The sequence below is a fragment of the Mytilus trossulus genome, chromosome 4, assembly GCF_036588685.1.
Source record: "Mytilus trossulus isolate FHL-02 chromosome 4, PNRI_Mtr1.1.1.hap1, whole genome shotgun sequence".
NCBI classification, from domain to species: Eukaryota; Metazoa; Mollusca; class Bivalvia; order Mytilida; family Mytilidae; genus Mytilus; species Mytilus trossulus.
Window position 1 is genome coordinate 64360493 of NC_086376.1, and position 20869 is coordinate 64381361.

Genomic DNA, 20869 nt, shown 5'->3' on the forward strand with positions numbered 1-20869 from the left:
AATAGTTGTCGATTGTTGCTGAATATTATATTTGTTTCTATAGTTTTTGTACACTAATGAAGCCGTAACGTTAGTTTCCTTGTCGAAATTGTTTTACATTTTTGTTTTCGGGCTTTTTATTGCTTGCTTTGCGGTATGGGTTATGCATGCACATTGTTGAAGCCGTTTAGGATATAGAATAGTGGCAATTTATGTTTTTTTTCTTATACAACATTAAATCCCATATGATTTTTTTACACTAGTCATTTTGGGGCCCTTTATAGCTTTCTGGTCTGTGTTAACTGAGGCTCCGTGTTGGAAGGGCGTATTTTAATTATTATTATTTAGTATTTACCTTTTAAATTTTTTTAATTAGTTAGAAGTTGTTCCATTGGCACATTTTCTTGTTTCTTTTGACAACGCCATAGCAAAAAGGGAAAAGACGAAAAAGGAAAAACAAAAGTATACAAAACACAACATAGTAAACTAATTTAAAGGACTGAGCAACAAGAACCCCGTTAAAAACTTGGGTGCTCTCAGGTGTCCTGGAAGGTAAGCAAATACTGCCCTACGCGCGGCACCGTCATGTTCTAATAATAAACTGTAGTGTTTAGATAATCTAACTTGTCCTTGAAAATCAAGTTAACATCAAGCAAATTTCAAATTTAAACTACATGGATTACTATATGGTTTGAAAAAGCCGCGTTATAACTTGAATTACACGTGACCTATTGACAACGATCAACTGCAGGATACCAAAGATGACTGAAGGAAATAGAGTGGTTGTAATATCGATGGATGGAAGTGCAGATGCCGATAAGGCTCTTGATTGTAAGTGTTTTAGTTTTTCTTATTCCTTTATTTAACCAATACCCTAACAAACACGAGGTACAATATTTGTCGTTTATCACAAACATTTTATCGACTTCAGATAATAAAAACTTGTGGAGTGACTGGATGTTTATTCATAGTACAAAATGCTTTTGGTCAAGTATTGAAATGGATACACAATATTACAGAATTTGCAGGAAATAATCAGTTTTTAAATCGTATTGTGAATTCTTTAACCTGCAGCTTATTCTGGTCAACAAAACTTTAATTTGTATGCAGACCAATGTCAACAAAAAAACATATAATCAGTTACCAGTATAAAGTTTTATCAACGAGATAAAACACTATTTATAATCCATAAATCACATCTCAATTCGGATATTGCATGGTATGAATTAAACACAGGTTCAAAATGGGTACCTGTACAAAATAAATTCCAAACTATACAGAGATTACACGTACATGTATATACATTGGGTTAGTTAAGTCCACTGATAGAAAACAGACATCTTTCTATGTTCAACCACAAGGACAAACCACAATACATATAAATGCATAGCAAAGATGATAAACCGTTCGCTGAGTTCTTTTTATAGAAAAGATAATCCTCCGATCAACAAATGATAAAGAATCCTTTAAATCAGTTGCTTTAAATAGTAGACAGTGAAAAGCAAGAATTACAGTAAACAAATGCTAAGTTGGTACACAAAGCAGCGATGAAAAATTGATAAAAATATCTTCTATACTATAGCGTTGGAAATAACATGAAAATGATTTGTACATAATATACACCCAGGCAATATTTGAATCTGTCATTAAAATTGCAGAGACGGAAATAATTTTATGAGAAGCATTACAGCACATTTCAGTCAGTATGTAGCTAATGGTAATATTTTTGGTTAGCTTGCTTGTTAGCTGAACCGTGAAGTCATTGTTAGGTAAGGTAAACTTCCCTCCTTTAATAGTAGACTAGCCCAACAGATACAAAATCTATCTCTCTATAGGACTAAGCTACTTTAAAAGGAGGGAAGTTTACCTTACCTATCAATGACTTCACGGTTCAGCTAACAAGCAAGCTAACCCAAGATATTACCATTAGCTACATACTGACTGAAATGTGCTGTTAACAACTACAAGCGCTTGGGGAAATGACCCTTCCCTTTCCATATACAATTTTTTATTTACAAATGCTGGCCTCCTCACGTTTAAAAAAAACACATTAGTTATTGTAAGATTGTATTAATTGCTCATTCTGCTTTTTTTACTATAAACTCCTGTCCTGCCTTTTTTCTAATTTCGTCCTAACCCCCTTTAAAATCAAATGGTTGCTCCCTAACGAAAAAAGGGGTGTAATTCCAATTAAGCAAATACATATGAAAGGAATGAGGGCACAAACTATAAACAATAATCAGCAAATAATAAGTAAAAATGGATTACTAAAATACTTAAATGTGACACAATACAATGGTATTCTTTTTTTCCAGTCTACAGCACGAATTTGTACAGAGAAAATGACGACATAGTGATATTGCATTGTGTTCATCACAGATCTGTTTATACTTATGAATGTAAGTATACATCAAGGAATGTTCTTACAAGGTCAAAATCTGTTAATTGTAAGTTGAAACACTTCGGATAAAAGTCGATGTACGAGTGTGAAGCATATTGACACATCCGGGTTTTTTTCGTACTTATTTAAAGTTGGGATGCAATTTTTATTACATTTGGTTACTAGTACCCAGGATACAACAACTTTTAAAAACAAAACGACTTTCAGACTTAAAAGTAATATATTATCTTGAAACAATTAACTAACGGTTTATTTGAATCGACAGGAAAAGACGTAAGACAATAAATATATTGTGTGAAAGTGTCATAAATTTGTCGCTTAGCTCTGTCAGCTAGTTACACGATCAGCATGTTTTTTAAAGGTTACAAAACTAAAGAAAAGTAAAATAAATGATGGATAAAAAGCAATGAGACAGGATTAAAGCTTGTACTCCGGAGAAAATGGTCATGCTTCAGGGTTTTTTTTAAACTTTCTTTCTCTTTTTCATAGCAATATGGGCCCCCACAGATCCAGGAGCAATATCGATTGCATTTGAAGAAGAAAGTAGGAAAGGAAACGAAGTATGCAAAACAATCGAACAAAAGCTTAAAGACCACAACGTAAGTATTTGTGATTTTAAGTGTTACAGTTCAGAACCCAATTAGTACCACAATAAGCCAATGAAGGAAGGACCGAACATCTTAACACTAACCAATAATAACAAGACTCAAGCTGGCAGCCACTTTTAGCAGTCAATCAAGGTCAAATATAGAGCTGTGCGGCATATCAGTTTCAACATGTATATACCCCGAACTTCTAAGAGTTTAAACGTATACTAAAATTCTATGCTTCCATTACTTTCATTTTTGGACTTTTTGGATGCCGACGATATGTTATTACCAACGATGGTCGATTGGTATCAAAACAGGAAAGGTAGACAATTACGGAACGAAATATGTTTCTGATATAGTTTTAACTTTCGATTTGTTTTTCAGACGCTATGCAGTATCAAATACATTTTCAATAAAAGCTTCTAAAGAACGAAGATGCCATAAGATCACTCGTCTTTTGTATAAGCATTATCTACTCTTTTTAAACATTTTGACTTTTTTATCAGTTTTATTATATTATAAATTTTATAATTTAGGTAACAGCCAGAGTAATTAAACTTGAAGGAGGGGATCCTGGTCATACTGTCGTTCACAAGGCTAACGACCTGAATGCCGCCATGATAATTATGGGGAGTCGTGGTTTAGGAACAATAAGACGCACTTTGCTTGGAAGTGTCAGTGATTATATAATTCATCATTCAAAATGTCCTGTCTTTGTTTGCCGCCATTGAGAAACGCTCATAATATAACCACCGTACTATACACATCTTCTATGTACAACATGTATTATTTTTTACTTATACTAACGATATATACAATGTATAGTAACACGAATAAAAGAAGTTTTATAGCCTGAATTTTTTTCTTACTTTAGATAAACTAATACTATTTTTTAACAATTAAAATAAATAAAATTAAAAAAATAAACCAAACACAGATTTCAGCGCTTCAAGCAGTATTGAATTAATGCCTTACAGATATTTCAATTTTACTGGCCAACGGGGTCGAGCCTACAAAGGCTATTCTAACAGAATAGAAATGAGGAATGTGTCAAAGATAAAACAACTCGACCAAAAGTGCAGCAAACAGCCCAAGGCAACCAATGGATCTTCAATACAGCGAGAAGTTCCCACAACCGGAGGCGGGTTTCAGCTGTCCTTCAAACTAAATGTGTGCTAGTTCAGTGAAAATGGTGTCACACTCAACTCAGACACATTTAAATGATCATATATATAGTATTTGCTATAGAATGGTAATTTTTCGTGCGTTCTGTAGCTGTTTTCTGTAAAAAAAAAAAAAATAGAATAATTTCAGTGGGAGACATTTGGAATTTGATGAGACTGTCGTAAAAGTGAGAGATTTAGCGCTATAAAACCAGGTTCAATCCACCATTTTCTACACAGGAATTGGTTAAAAAACAAACTTTACGACAAAAGAGATGATTTCAGGTTCCCAATAGTGAAGCATTGGGAAGCTGAAATCATCACTTCGTTCATTTTACGGACGCCATCAGGAGTTGGTTGACCATTATGTAACATCTGTTATATAAATGATATCGGATATGTTCCTTATGTCGTAACTACAATCTCGTTCCCTTTTCACGAATGTGACCTCCCGAATTATACTTTTTACCTTAATTTGTGACATGTTTACCTATTGTGTCTGTTTCTTTTGTTTATGCATCATTATCAATATTATTAAACTTGATGCGACTGTCGTACAAGTAACAAGTTTAGCGCTATAAAACCAGGTTCAATCAACCATTTTTCTGCATTTAAAAATTCCTTAATCAAGTCAGTTCAAGTTGTTCATTCGTTTGATGCGTTTTGTCATTTGATTTTGTCATGTGATTAGGGACTTTCCGATTAAATTTTCCGCGGAGTTCAGTATTTTTGTGATTTTTCTTTTTCCTTATTTGTATAATGTATACAGGAAACAGTAAGTAGATAGATTACTCACTGTTTTAGAAGTATTGGATAACAATATAAGGGAGCAACCGTTTAACTTCAAAAAGGAAGATGCTTTTTTTTGTCTGAGTCAGAAATTTATTTTTCGCGCCAAACATGAACAGATTTTTTTCTTTTCGATGATCAAATTAATATGTTGTTTTGTTTTTTTTGAATTTGACACGATATGATGAAAATCTGTCGTCTGCTTTACATCAATGTAGTTAATATCATTAGATTTAGAACCATATTTTTTTAGGAAAAAAACGTACCCCCACCCCGCTGAGATCACCCCCAGTTTTTCGTGGGGTTCGTGTTGCTGTTGTACCCCTATCTGTAACATTTTTACCTATTGTGTTCACACAACATTGTTGATATAATGGAATTTGATGCGAGGTTTAGCGCTTTAAAACCAGGTTTGATACACCATTTTTTACATTTGGTAATGCCTGTACATTGTACCAAGTCAGAAATGTGACAGTTGTTGGCCATTCGTTTGATGTGTTTGAGCTTTTGAGTTTGCCATATGACTTTCCGTTTTAAATTTTCCTCAGAGTTCAGCATTTTTTGTGATTTTACTTTTTTCTTTGAAGTTAATATTAAAAACCGTATTGCTATCTTAGATTGCTATAAAAGACTATTATATTTCATTAATCCCATATTTCGATGAAAAACGTGATTGTACAAAATGTAATTGCGGAGTAACATCCTTTTAAACCACAACTGCAAATCAATGCACAGTGTCTCTGGTTGTGTAATTTACTACAAGGACATCAATATTAAACTGCGCAGTATACATTCAGCTGTAGTGAGATCAATAGACAACATTTATTTTTAGACTGTCACACTTGACCTATCATAGTTTTACTTTATCGCGACTTTCGATACAATGGCAGATGCATCAAAGGGACCAGCTAACAGGATTGCTGTTGTGGCTATGGACGGCAGTGAAGCATCGGAAGCAGCACTAGATTGTAAGTAAAACGCACGAAATGTAAGTTAATCGCACGCAAAAATTATCATTTGTATACAATTGTTATCTTTTTGTGCGATATACGTGTACTTGTCATATCGGTGTTTAAACTAATGTGAACGACCTCTCTATCATATTAATTTGTCATTTATAATGTGGAAAGCGACAAAATGCACCTTTGTACATAATACGTGAGATTTAACATGTTAAATCATAACACCTCTATTCAGTGAAATTGTTTATGTTTAGAAAGTCATAATAAGCCCGAAATACATTAATGCAACGCTTCGAGGCAGTAACAATATAGGTTCAACATGTTCAAGGATTCGTGACTATAAATAATGTGTAATCTACGAATCATAGATAGAAGTCCTTTAAGTTATTTTGTTGATTGTATGCATTCAACCTCATTTGGGTATAACTGTGTATTATTCAATAAACCTAATGTAAGACTTTTTTTCAAACAACTTTGAACATGACCTCTTAAAATTAGTTCGGCAAAAACGTTTTTTTAACATTTATGCAATCGAATTTTGTACGAAACTGTACCTTTGGTAAGAATACTAGCATCTGTATTTAAATTTAAAAAAATGTATTTAACATTTTCTTCGCTAGACACATGCGAATATTTGTATATTTCCAGCCTCCTCAGCATATAAATTAATAAGGTCTAAAAAGCGGTAAATTTCTAATTTTTGTTTATATTTCTAACAAAAAGGAATTCATGGTCAACATATATTACTTTTATCGTAATATTTCATCGATAAGAGCAAGAACACATATTTTAAGAAAAGTTCAACTAAAAAAATGAAAAACACCAAAATAAATTTATATATAAAAGAGGAAGGAACCATTCCTCGAGCGTCTGTGTGTTTGACCAGTTATACATGTAACTAGAAATCGCATTTAATCCACAAATAGTAAGCCAGTTCATATATACAGTGTATGTGAAGCACTTGTTATCATCTTTCTACAGTTTTTGCGGCAGAATATATACAAAGAGTACGACGATGTATTGTGTTATCAATCACCTTTGAGCACAATATATGAATATGAGTTCAAAATAACTTTTTTGTGTGTTTTTTTTATTTTCAGTTTTTGTAAAGAATGTTTACCACGAAGGCTTCGATGTTGTACTTATGTATTGTGTTCACCACCGAGCACAGAACACATATGGATGTAAGTAACAATTTTGTTTCCTTTATTTATTTTCAGATTTTTCATAATGTGTGAAAGAGGATGTGGGATGAGTGCAAATGTGACAATTCTTTATTCGAGTCACAATTGGAAATATTAAGCAGTTGTGTGTCTAAGTACGGTCGCCGTGGTTCACACCGAGTATCAAGCTATAATGGATGAAGCTTTTATATGTATAAAAAATAAGATGTGGTATGATTGCCAATGAGACACCTCTCCACAAGAGTCCAAATGACACAGAAATTTACAACCACAGGTCATGTGTTATTTTATCTGTATCACTGCTAGCGAGGGTTTTGAGATGTTGCGGCTCTGTACTCATATGCATATTCTTTTTTTTTCAAACCACGTCTATTTGAAATGTATTTTGGTTTGTCTATAGTCATGGTAGTGGGCATATAAAACTGGATTATTTTGCATTTTGAACTGTATAACGAAAAGGACAAAATATCCTAAAAATAAGTGTGCGATTCCAATAGACCTATATATATTTATATGTGAATGTGTCAATTGCGTGTTATTTGCTATTTTTTATTGAATTGATATGCATATATTAACAGTTGATAAAGTAATAGATTTATACAATTTAGACAGATAAGGGATATTTATATCCAAACAAATAATCTTTTGGTTTTACAGTGTGTCTAGACTGAATATATTATTGTCCTGCAAATTTTTGTATTCATATTTTGTATTTGTTAAATTCAACCCTGGTAAGTTCACCAGTTCTGAATCAAATTCTAATTGATTATCGTTGCTCTAATAAATTGTAGCTGTCTGGATGCCTGTAGAACCACATTTGGTTGTGCATGCATACCACGAAGAGAGAAAGAAAGGAGAAGAGGTCTGTAAAAAACTGAAAGCCAAACTAGACACGTACAAGGTATGAATTGGTAGATGTCGTATCTGAAGAAGTTTGCGAATTGTTTTTTTTTATTATTATTAATTTCATAAATAACATATCAGTCCCTTTTGAAATATTTGAGGACCGTTGTCATGTTTTGTGATAAAATTGAGAAAGGAAATGCAGAATTTGTCAAAGAGACAACAACCCGACCATAGAAAAAAACAACAGCAGAAGGTCACCAACAGGTCTTCAATGTAGCAAGAAATTCCCGCACCCGGAGGCGTCCTTCAGCTGGCCCCTGAACAAATATATTAGTTCAGTGATAATGAACGCCATACTAATTTCCAAATTGTAAGTATAGTTTTGCCTCCATTGAAATCATTTTCAATATTTTATTCATACGCCACAATTCCTGATTTTGTATGCGCCCTAACACTAGTCGTATTCGATTTGGCCTCCTTACCGTTTTGATTCGAGCGGACATGCAACTGATGAGTCTGGTGTACCTAATTACAAAATTTTTTAAAGTATTGTAAATATTCAATTTGAGAAATTGTATCTACACTGATCTAATTTGTTCAGACTACAATTTGTGTGGTCTAATTATAAAGAAAATACATATACAAATAATATATATGTTTTATTCGTTCTTTAGATTGGTGGACAAGTAATTCAATTAGATGGTGGTGATCCAGGCCACACAATAGTTCAGAAATGTGAGGAATTAGGGGCCAGTGTAATTGTTGTTGGCAGCAGAGGTTTAGGGGCTATTAGACGTACACTTATAGGAAGTGTTAGTGAATATATACTCCATCATTCAAACATTCCTGTGTTCATTTGTAAACATTGATTAAAATATACATATTTGATGGACTGTTTGTAATTGGTTTTTACCTGTGTCGCCAACGGTGAATCCGTGTCTATAAACCTTTCGACTCCATCCGTTTGTCCGAAAAACGTTTAGAAGAATGTTCCGTCAAACTTTTCTTTGCTACTATGAAAGGGAATGATTTTATATTTGGGTTGCTGCTTCGTAATGTTGAGTTGTAGCGTTTATAATTCAAATAACTGTTTTGCAGCTAATTTTTGGTGTTTCTAATAGTTTGGAATTTAACGAAATTGTTAAAATTTAAACATTCAGCTATGTATGGGAAAGTAGAATACTTTTGCTACGAAGTTATTGGCGGGTTTTTTATGACAATATAATGCACATGCATCAAATATAACATCATTGATTATAGTATCCATGCGAACTTCAATTTAACTCTTAGCTGGAGATGGATTACACATGTGCTAAGCATGTTCAGTTATCAAAAAACAAGAATGTCAAACATTAAAATTACAACTAGGAAGACATCGAGAACAATTTCGTAGACTGATTCGGCCAAATAATTCTTATACAAATAAAATAATAATTTACGTGTTTTTTTTTTAGATACACAAGACATGAATCGTCATGCAATTACACGTGCATGTCTTTGTATTTTTATGTAGGTTTATATCGGGGCATTTGACCATCAACATTCTTCGGAGGTCACTTAGATGGCTAGTTATATGACGTCTCTGGTCTAACATACACATAACACGCACGAAATGTAAGCCCATTATAATTTGTCCAGCTGCCATTTATTTATTGTTTCATTTTGTGATTTGAATGCCAAGAACATTTTAGTATATCTTATTAATGAAATATAAGTTGATAGTTTGTGAGGCCACTGCAGCTATATGCGTCAGAATACTACATCTTGTTGTCACGGAATAGAAGTTCCTTCATAATGTAAGTTCCAAATGGAAAATTTATTCTGGAATATAACTTCCACAGGAATAAATATAACAGTAGATGTTCCGAACGGAATAAATAGTATAGAATATTTGTTCCATCAGGTACAGGTATTATGACATTGTTTATAATAAAGTTTCCACTGGATCTTCTGTAAGGTGGAACAAATATACGTTGACAACTGAAGCAGGGGTATCAATCCTGCCGAGGGAAGAACGAAATGTATTAGCGTTGATTTGCTTCATACTTGGTCACAACTCAACTTGACAATGGTGAGTTGTAATGCAACGTGTATGCTGATCCGCCCGTCCATCTGTTTGCCAGACAAATATCTTCTTCATATTTAAATCAAACACTACTAGACAGGATAAGAAAAGCAAGCACGACAATGTATGCATTCTTATTCTATTAGAAAACTCTAGCTGAGAACATACAATTTCAGTCCCTCTTTTGTGCAAAAGTATGACGCATTGTCAATTAACTCTTGAAGACTGATACATTTATCCCCATAGTACCAAATATATCTACTGGCTATGGAATAGAATAGTAAAAATGTAGTTAGTCATAAGAAATTGGAACTTCATAAGTTTAAAAATACACTTAAATTAAGGTTTTCATAATACTGAAAGCATATTGCAATAACGATTTACTGATGTTCTTATCTCAGGCATAGATTACCTTAGCCGTATTTGGCACAACTTTTTGGAATTTTGGATCCTCAATGCTCTTCAACTTTGTACTTGTTTGGGTTAATAAATATTTTTTATTTGAGCGTCACTGATGAGTCTTATGTAGACGAAACGCGCGTCTGGCGTACTAAATAATAATCCTGGTACCTTTGATAACTATTTTCTGGTGGCGTTAGAAGCAAATTTGTAATATTGTATTGATAACATTTACACGAGACGTTTCATTAAACTCATTGTCCAATATAAAGATAAGGGAGACATTGGTATACGTTTGTTGATAAGAAGCGATATCCTATAATTGACAGAACAGAATGGGACATGTAACACTTTTTTGTCTCTTTTTTAAGGTTTGTTTACATTTAAATTAAGAGAATTAATTATAAGTCTTTATAAGAAAATTGTTCTGCCATTATAGATTTGATTGCGCAAAGGGCAATATCGCAGGGACTTGCATTCAAAACACTGTATATTGTTGTTAAAATAACATACTATCTATAATCACTTGTGGTATATAGTAATCCGCAGAAACACATTATATTTTATTGTGGGTAAATTTTTTAATTTGTACATGTGTAATGTATGTCAAGAAAATATAATAATGGTTGGGAAAACGAAATTTATCGAGATTACACTATGCGATTCTCTAATTTATTGGTGCTTCCTTAATTGTCCGTCGATCTATTCGGCTGATATATAATGCGTTGTTCGGCTGTGCTTTTTTTATGTGGTGATATATGTTCTTTTACGTATTCGTTTTTTGGGATACGATTTCTTTCAAACAATCTGTAGACTTATACCGGTGGCTCCGAGCAATGCCCTCACGTCAATCGTTTTATTCTAAACATTAAGGGATATCTCACCTTTTTATGATTGCCTTGTTTTAAAAGGTAAAAACAAACAAAGGGATTGAACTTATTCAACTTTCCTATAATATTCTTTTCATAATCTTCATGTTTGATAATTCCCTTGACTTATATACGTGTTTTTAACAACGCGGAAAATCAGATTTAAGCAGTATTTATATTTAGTGTTTTTATAAATTTAGAAACACGTTAGAGGGAAATCCAAGTTTTGATTAAATGTGAGAGTTCTCTGAATTCCGATAAATCTATTTCTGTCATATGGCCCGAGAACACAGTTATTTCGTAGTGCATTTCTTTTAGACTATAAACTCAAATTAAAAAAATCGCACCTGCTCTTTCTCAGAAAGATTTTTACAGTGTAGTGTACTACCAGTGAGACAAATTATATCAAAATTATAGAAACTTCTACCAGCTCTAACTCAAAATATCGACAATTCTGTGTTAAGGGGGTGTAAAATTCAGTTTGACACTTTCAGACGTGATAAAATTTGACCTTTTAGAACTGGACCAATTCACTACTTAACATAAAGATTCAGCACCAAAAATATTTTGACATGTAAATACATACCCCTACTTAATATTTCATGCATTTAATAGGAAGAACTTAATTGAGAAAGTGTATCAAATAAAACATGCAAGTTATACACTGTTTACACTAGGGACTATATTCGTAGACAACGAAAACCAAAGGACGATAACTGTGTCCTTGGACCATATAAGAATTGAAGTGGGGTTTTTCTAACTGTTATGAAACTGATATTTGAGATTGTACTTCCATAAAGAAATAGAGAACCATTTAGGTCGTTTAATAAACATTTAATTAATAAATATTCTTGCTCCAGGGTTTGTTTTGGAAATTATGAGCATGCGTATAGATTTCTTGACTTCAAGGGGTTTTAGATTGAATGGTTGCTCTGTATTTCCCACTCAATTAATTAATTTATAAGTCATGGGATCTTTTCAACGTATGTCTGCTATTGAGGGTTTATTGTTGTTGTATATCTTTAAATCATCATCTTCGCTAGCCAAGGGTTACGATCCACTCCCGCTCTCTTCACCCTTGGCGGATTGAGCCAACATTTGTGATAACAATAGGCCCAATTACATTATTATTACACTTTTATCCGGGATTGGCTTTTTTCTAACTATTTTACATATGCAGTTGAATTAGTTTTGAAAATAATATTATCCAGCTACATGCATACATGCGTCAATGAAACAACGGCAATCGTATCCCTCAGAGCAATCTGCTCTTTGATTATTCTGTAGTTAGCCACCACTTCGATGTTAACATGTATATCAATTATATAGTCATTATTCTAAATACTTAGGACTTTCTTATCCCAGGCAGATAACCTTAGCCGTATTTGGCGCAACTTTCATCTTTGTTTGGCTTTCTTTGCTATTTTGACAGGAGCGTTACTGGTGAGTTTTATGTAGACGAAACGCGCGTATTAAATTATAAGCCTTTTATAACTATTAGCTTTTCGGAATGTTCTATTGTATTGTTAATTTGTGTGTTTCTCTGTACTGTATGTTCTGCCATACATTTGTATTGTAGTCAAGTCATGCAATGTTGTCATTTTAGTGTTATGTTCAATTTTGCCATTAAAGTGGGAGGTTTGGCTAGCCACAAAATCAGGTCCAACCCACCATTTTCTTAAAATGTCCTGTACCAAGTCAGAAACATGGCTATTGTTATCTTATAGTTCGAGTCTGTGTGTGATGCATTTTAGTGTTTCTGTTATGTCGTTGTTCTCTTTTATTTGATTTCCCTCAGTTTAAGTTTGTAACCCGGATTTGTTTTTCTCAATCGATTGACGAATTTCGGACAGTGGTACACTACTGGTGCCTTTATTTATACATATGATGCCAATAAAAACGACAAAATCAACATCACAATTATATCATAATTTTCATTCAATATATGAATAAATCAACAACGATTAAGTTTGACATTGTAGTACGATAGTTTGCCTTTCATTGCAGATTTGTATTATGTTGTTGGTACACGTAAACGGACAACATTCTGTCAATGACGCTATTTCGTTTAGATATCTTGCGAATGTGGTGAGTATGAGATATTTTGCAGATGTAAACCATCTATATATGATAAAGAATTAGTAATACGATGAGCTGTGAGGTCACACAATAAGTTGAATAACTCTTATATTTACTTCAATTTTATCTTATTGTATCTGGTGATGTGAAAATAAAGTTAAGCACAATCTAATTTAGCTGTTTTGGAAGCACTATTTAAGTTTGATTATTTTACGGAACACTCTGAATCAAACACCGAAAGCAAAATACCAAAAGTTTTGCAACAATAAAATTTCTACGTAAACCTTTTGGGGTCAACTTTGTATTAATGTGCTAGTCTTGTAGCTATTGTTGATGTGTTTGGAAACACCAATATCCGCAATTTTTGCCCCAAAAGAATATTTTTAGTTCTCGAGACAAATTAACTATCTGAATTAAAGAATGCTTATGTTGACTTCTATTCAACAGAGACAGAAGCCGAAACAATGTTTGTTTGTTAAGCACCATTAAATCATGCTAAATTACTAAAATCTTCACAATTCCAGCATTTTAGTTCAATTTTAAACGGGTTCCGTGTAAAACCAAAGTGGCCGCATTCGTGTTCATCCAAAATATTGAAATGGAAGTTGTATTCGATGATCATACATAATATATATAAAGATTGAGAATGAACACGGATGCGGCCACTTTCGTTTTTGACAAAAACCATCTGAAAAGTGTAATTTGTTTTGCATATTTGGTCGATTTTTCATATTTGAGCTTGAATCAGATCGTTTTAAATGACTATATAAGTTGTTTTTTTTTTTTTTAAATAAGTTAAAATCTTTCACATAAATTAATTGAATCATATGAAATAGACACTAAAGCGCATACGATACAGTTTTGATCCTGTATTTACAAGGTCATGAAAATGTGCATATAGGCTATTTTTTACCTGATTAAATCTGTTTGATATGTATAAAGAATATAACTTCATGTGCTACTTTTTGAGTAAAATGAGGTCGAAATTTTGTAGATTTGCTCAAAATTCAGATTTGTGGCCGTAATTTCTTTTTCGAAAGAAAGACATAACTATTTTGTTATAAAGGATAAACACAAATTGTTTTTTGTTAAATAATCGGTAATTTGTGTATTTTATAAGTATCATAAAAAAATACGCATTTTTTTATTCAGAAATATCTTATTTTTATCAAATGTTCATGAATTGAGAAAAATACGTTATTTTTTACTGCATGTTTATCAAAATTCCAAAAAATCCTCTATTTACAGTTTTATAAAATTTGGGTCACATAATCTCCCTTCAAAATGAAAAAAAGTGCCGTTTTGAAAAATAGGGGTCCATGAACGCGTTTTCAAATTAAATCAGTTTGAATGATAAAAATCAGTCGAAAAATGCATCTTTTCCCGATATGTCACAGTTTGACGTCGCGAAAATAACATTTTACGTTAGCAACGTCACTACCTCTACTGTAACTGTATCGTATGCTCTTACGTGTTTAAAAAGTGGTCAAAATCCTCCGTCAGATGAAACTGAAATTTGAGGCCAAAATAGGTCCTTACCGGACCTACTCCTTTGATTTGCTCTTCAATAGTTGTTTTAGATTTGGGATATTTAAGTGTTTTTTGGCCTAAAGCGTCACTGAAGAGATATCAATATCGAAATGTGAATCTGGTGCCTTAGAGTTGATATCGTTTATATTATGGTAGTCGATGATCCATTTTAATGTTAAGTTTTTTTTTAGCAATACAATAATACTCTTTGAAAAGCATTTTCACGCATAGACTAGTTTTGCTATACAATTGTAATACACTTTGTTAATTAACAATATTTTATCAGACAGTTAGATGCATTCCTAATTAAACTTCTCGTTTCAGAATTGCCTATTTTAAGTATTATGTAAAAGCGAAGGTAATATCCGGTATATTGGATACACTGTGCTAGCCAGAGCATAGAAATCTGGCTTATATGAATAACCAATAATAACCAGTCCTTACGTTTTTTCTGGTGTGTTTTTTTTACATTTTCGCGCTTGCTAAAGATAACTTGTGGTTTTTATACGACCATACATGAACTCACATTGCAGGATGTACTTTTGATAAATATGCTTTTTTTTCAGAATCATCTGCTATGCCTTAAAATATACCATGACTGTTACATGTATAACACTACGAAACAGGATCAGATTGACATGCACGGCACACTAACAATGATGGGCGTAGAGGTAATTTATTATACTGTAGGAAAACTACATAACATAGTAGACTAATGTCATAAGTATTATTGAAACAATTCTTCTATTTGGTTTATTATAGATTTTCTTACTTTTTGCTTTAGTTCTCTTTCTGCTTTGCCGATACAGATTTAAAAATAAAATAAGCGTTGCTGGTTTTATTTTCTGCTAAATATCTATAAGATGGGAGTTAAAAAAATGTAGAACTGTTCCAAATAACTATTTTTTTTAATAGTTTGATATATTCAGCCGTTTGAAAAATTATTTTAGAACGAATGTTATCATCTGGGTGTCACCATTCTATCCAATCCCCTTATTTCTTATCAGATCGTCTTCGTATGTAACTATGAAGGCTTTTTGGATTTTTTTATATACAACTTAGAGTTTGTCAAAAACCATTTGTATACAGTGTTTGATTCTACAGAGGCAGTTTCGAATTTTTAACATTTACTTATTCTAATAAGAGATCTGATAACTATAAACGTACAAAATGTATAATATGCAGTAAGCCTTTTGAAATTTCGCCATAAAATTAGGAAAAAGTAAAATCACAAAAATACTGAACTGAACTGATAGAAAATTCAAAATGGACAGTCCCCAATCAAATGGCAAAATCAAAAGACAAAAAAACATCAAACGAATGGATAACAACTGTCATATTTCTGACATGGTACAGGCATTTTCTTATGTAGAAATTGGTGGATTGAAGCTGGTTTCATATCGCTAAACTTCTCACTGTATGACAGGCACATGCAATTACATGATAGTGATAACGGCCATCATAACGCTGCGTGAACAAAACAGACATAACACGTTTATTTGTCAGCAGTCATCACTGTGTTACAATCTAAAAAAAAAAAACAACAAACAAACAAATATTTAACAAAGAAGAACTTGAAACTGGCAGTTGTTTTGAATATGTGCCTAGTGGTGGTGCTTTAAAAGCAACATAACAGACCACTGTTTAATACAATAAAAGTTCACAGTAGAATATATATTTTTTTTTTTATTCACAAATTTGTATGAAATTATGAACATTACCACATTTATATTAACAAGTCCGCATCTACGTCACGCGTTTTCACACGCTTTTTGACATATCATGTCATGTCATGACATGATTTCCCATTGTCAGAGGTTGACATGTATGGATCATAACGCTGCGTGAACAAAACAGACATAACACGTTAATTTGTCAGCAGTCATCACTGTGTTACAATCTAAAAAAAAACAAAAAAAAACAAACAAATATTTAACAAAGAAGCACAACGATGTTGAACTTGCAAATGAGTCAACGATCTACTGGCGACTGATTAGCGAGGATGGTTAAACTATAAATTATCATACGACCTTAATTCATGAGCAATTATGATATTCTGTAAAACAATAAACTACAAAAGGAAAAGCCATATGAACATCATAGTCATGAATATCGACTTGAATTATGCTTGGAACACTAAACGAAAATTTTGTTTCCGATTTCACCGATTGTATTTCTCATTCTGTAGACTCTTATCATAACTAAAACTAAAATGAAAACTTACTATTTATAAATCTATACACCTTATCGCTATTTGTACGCCATTACTGGACATCACACAGGTTCCCGTAAAACTTTGACGTCATACTACAAAATATCTGACGCCACAACGGAAAAGAGATTATTGTATTGCGTCAATAGTTCAAGCGGGACATAATCTCGGGTCAGCCGTGAGAAGCGATAAGGTGTATTAGATGGGTAATAAAGATAATCAACTACCCTGCTTACTACTGTGAAAGTACTTTTATTCGTGGGGTACCAATTTTCGTGGTTTTCGTGGATGACTTTATCCACGAATTTTAGTGTCCAACGTAATAAAACAACAATTGTCCAAATCAAAACGGGGAAAGATCCCCATTGGTAGGTTTGACTACTAATATGATCTAGAGAATATATTGAATAACACCAAATCTGCGAATACTTTAATAGCAGGCACAGAACTGCAACCGCATGCAGGATTATACCCATTTAATATTTTACAACCTAAACTGCACAACTTTTGATCTTTTAATTTTCATAAAAAATATTTTTGATCGATGAAAGTCAAGTTTCCAGTATTGATATGCTTGAATGATAAAGTGTTCATTTTATATCCTCATAGTTCTGTTACATATTGTTATTTCCTTCAATCCAGACTGTTTGTAACCTTTCGTTTCTAATGGCTTTAATTTTTAATTTTTTATTTTAGAAAACTAAAATCCACGAATTTAAAAACCCACGAACATGTAAATAGTGCTCAATCCAAGAAAATTGATACCCACGAATTAAAGTACTTTCACAGTATTTGAAATGATTGTCGAACTGCAAATATATACGTGCATGAAATACATATGTTAGAAGCACTGGTTTTCTGATAATCGATTCATTTAATAGTAAAGGTCTTGTTTGCGATAAAAAATAATGCAAAATAATGATTATTATCACCATCCTTTTTGTGATCACTATTCCTGTACTACAATAAGGTTTTGAAAACGTTCAGTTTCCCATATAGTGATAAAGATAATCTTTCTCAGAGATGTTTATACTAAACAAGAAAATGCACAAAGGATATTCAGCAAACTAAATAAAAATTGGAAATAGTTTTTTTTATTACCTACAACAAAAAATGTAATTCATTTAAACAACTGCTGCCTCTTAGTGTGTCAATGATATTACAATTCATTTGCAGGCAAAAGTTTTGAAGATGGTCACTGAAGATCGTGCAACTCACTTCAAAACTGCATCTAAGGATCATTACAAACATGACTTAAGGTCATTTAATGGTTATTGTCTGCATGGAAGTGCCAATCTATGGGTATATAAAAGTCCTGTGTTTTGATTTCTGGTGTTGAGACAAGTTTGATAAATAAATAGTGAATTAGTATTTTTCTATGTTTTGTTTGTTTTGAAGGGGAAGCGAGTAGTTTTATATTTAAATTAAACTTTATAATGATGCTATAAAATGTATAATATCAAAAATACGGAACTCCGTGGAAAATTCATAAAGGAAAGTCCCTATAATCCAATGCCAAAATCAAAAGCTCAAACATATCAATCAAATGAATCACAACTGTCATATTCCTGAATTGGTACATGCATTTTCTAATGTAGAAAATGGTGGATTAAACCTGGTTTTTAGCGCTTAACCTCTCACTTGTATGACAGTCGCATCAAATTCCACTATATTGACAATGACAACAAAACATACATGATAGCTGAAATTGTCAAAAAAGGGGTACAGCAGTCATCATCGTGTCAAAATCTCAAACACCAATGGTATCGACTTGGTGATTTTTTTAAATGAAATCTGTAGCACATTTTATGATTGAACTCTTAACAGGAACGCTCACAGCAAGAAAAGTTTGACAATCAAAATTGAAAAGTGTTTCAAAATAAGCTTAAATACCACATCTTCCTATATCTATTAAATAAAAATCTTAATGCTCCTTTAAATATTAAAAACAATAGGCAAATTTGCCTGTTGTTGAGAGTCAGGACATCAAGGGGTCAGTCTACAGGCGTACAAATTGTTGAAATGTATACAAGACCACTTTTAAAAGAAAAGAGGGCGAAAGATACTAGAGGAACAGTCGTACTCATAAATCGAAAATAAACTGACACCGCTTTGGCTAAAAATGAAAAAGACAAGCAGACAAATAATAGTACACATGACACAACATAGAAAACTAAAGACTGAGCAACACTAGCTTCAAAAACTGGGGGTGATCTCAGTTGCTCTGGAAGGGTCAGCAGATCCTGATGTGACACCCGTCGTGTTGATCATGGAATTATTAAGCCGGGGTGGTGTTCTCGAAAGTATCCTAAGATTCGTCCTAAAGCACATCTTTTAAGGATGGATTTAGGATCAACTTAGGACACTCTTAAGTTGTTTTTCGAAGCTATCTCAGACGAATCTTATGTTAGGACGTCCTAAACATATCCTAAGTCGAAATTTTAAATCGTTAAGGTAAGGTAATTTTTTGATAAAACATCTACAGAATTAAATGCATAAATAACAATGTAATTATATCAAAAATGTTTGTTATTTAAACTGGAAAACAATTTGTTTTGAAATGATAATTAAATTTGTAGTGTAATCGTATCGTGAAACACGAAGTTCAACGTTTAAAATCATGCAAAATATCTTTCTATACGAGTTAATAACCGATGGTGCGTTTCATTTCATGTTCATTTTCACGTAAAATAATGAGGAAAAAGCGAAATCCAAACTTTATTACACTAGGATGCAGATATGATGCTCTTAAGACACCTTGTTGGGTGTCATAAAGTTAGGACGAAAAATGAGATATATCATAAGTTAAGAGAGCTTCGAGAACACAAAGAGTTGTCATAAGATAGACTTAGGACACGTCCTAATCCTAAGATAGCTTCGAGAACACCACTGACGGTAAATAGTCTAATTCGTTAGGTCACATTCATGAAAAGAAAAGGGTATTGTAGTAACGACATAAGAAACATATCAGATATGATCTGTGGAACGGTAATTCTATAGCGATCAACTTGGAAATCTTGGTTTAATAGCTTTCTTGTGAGCAGCATTCCTCTATCAAGGAAATCATGATAGGAAATACAAGCGCAAGAATATCGTATCAATTGAGAGATATATACTCTGTATGCAGGCGCTATAGGAATTTTACCACATAGAAATGAATGAATACTTTATTGCAAAAAGCATATATATTCTATAGCAACGAAAAACATATTTACAACATGACAAATGATAAACAGCAGAGATCAATACATATAAATCATTACAAGAAATTAAATAACACTAAGTAGCAATATATGATCTGATTAACCACGCAGATTTAATGTAGTCACAATTTTTTTTAATATGTAAAACAAACTTTAATTTAAATCGATACTGTAATTTAGTAAGAGAAATAGAAAGTTCACATTAAGGAAGCTAAAATCATCTCGTTTATTGTAAAGTTTTGTTTCCAAAAGACCCTCATTATCAATTTCTAGATGTAAGTCAAGATATGAGGCAGACTGTAAATTAGCTCAAATGAGATTACAAATACCAAAACCGACATCAACTAATACATAACGAACACCAATTTACACTATCAAGATCTACTCTGTTCATTAATCTGTAAATTGTTTTAGAAATGCAAATATAACGTTCATTAATATCTTAGACATTTTATGAGCTAAGAGAACAACACAATCAAGGACAGGAAATATTCTCATAGACTGGAAATGATTGGTATTTTGGTTGCATGTAACTTTGCCTCTCTTACTGCTGATTCATTTCTCATTTGCTCATATCTCCACTGTTTCATATAAACAT

The 20869-nt window shown here is 32.6% G+C and overlaps 3 protein-coding genes across 3 annotated transcripts; all 3 read left to right on the forward strand.

Moving 5' to 3' along the window:
- The first annotated feature begins 667 nt into the window (after positions 1-667).
- On the forward strand, positions 668-3827 carry LOC134714105 (universal stress protein YxiE-like). Its single transcript, XM_063575352.1, has 4 exons — positions 668-810; positions 2295-2378; positions 2870-2979; positions 3507-3827. The coding sequence occupies exons 1-4, from the start codon at positions 741-743 to the stop codon at positions 3699-3701; spliced, it is 459 nt and encodes a 152-aa protein (XP_063431422.1). The 5' UTR covers positions 668-740; the 3' UTR covers positions 3702-3827.
- Positions 3828-5698: 1871 nt separating this feature from the next.
- Positions 5699-8802, forward strand: LOC134715749 (universal stress protein YxiE-like). Its single transcript, XM_063578148.1, has 4 exons — positions 5699-5890; positions 6985-7068; positions 7860-7969; positions 8589-8802. Exons 1-4 carry the CDS (start codon positions 5806-5808, stop codon positions 8781-8783), a joined length of 474 nt encoding a protein of 157 aa, XP_063434218.1. The 5' UTR covers positions 5699-5805; the 3' UTR covers positions 8784-8802.
- A 1811-nt stretch (positions 8803-10613) lies between these two features.
- LOC134714106 (uncharacterized) lies at positions 10614-18439 on the forward strand. The gene is made up of 4 exons (XM_063575353.1): positions 10614-10749; positions 13255-13335; positions 15423-15527; positions 18245-18439. Exons 1-4 carry the CDS (start codon positions 10714-10716, stop codon positions 18392-18394), a joined length of 372 nt encoding a protein of 123 aa, XP_063431423.1. The 5' UTR covers positions 10614-10713; the 3' UTR covers positions 18395-18439.
- Positions 18440-20869: the final 2430 nt, after the last annotated feature.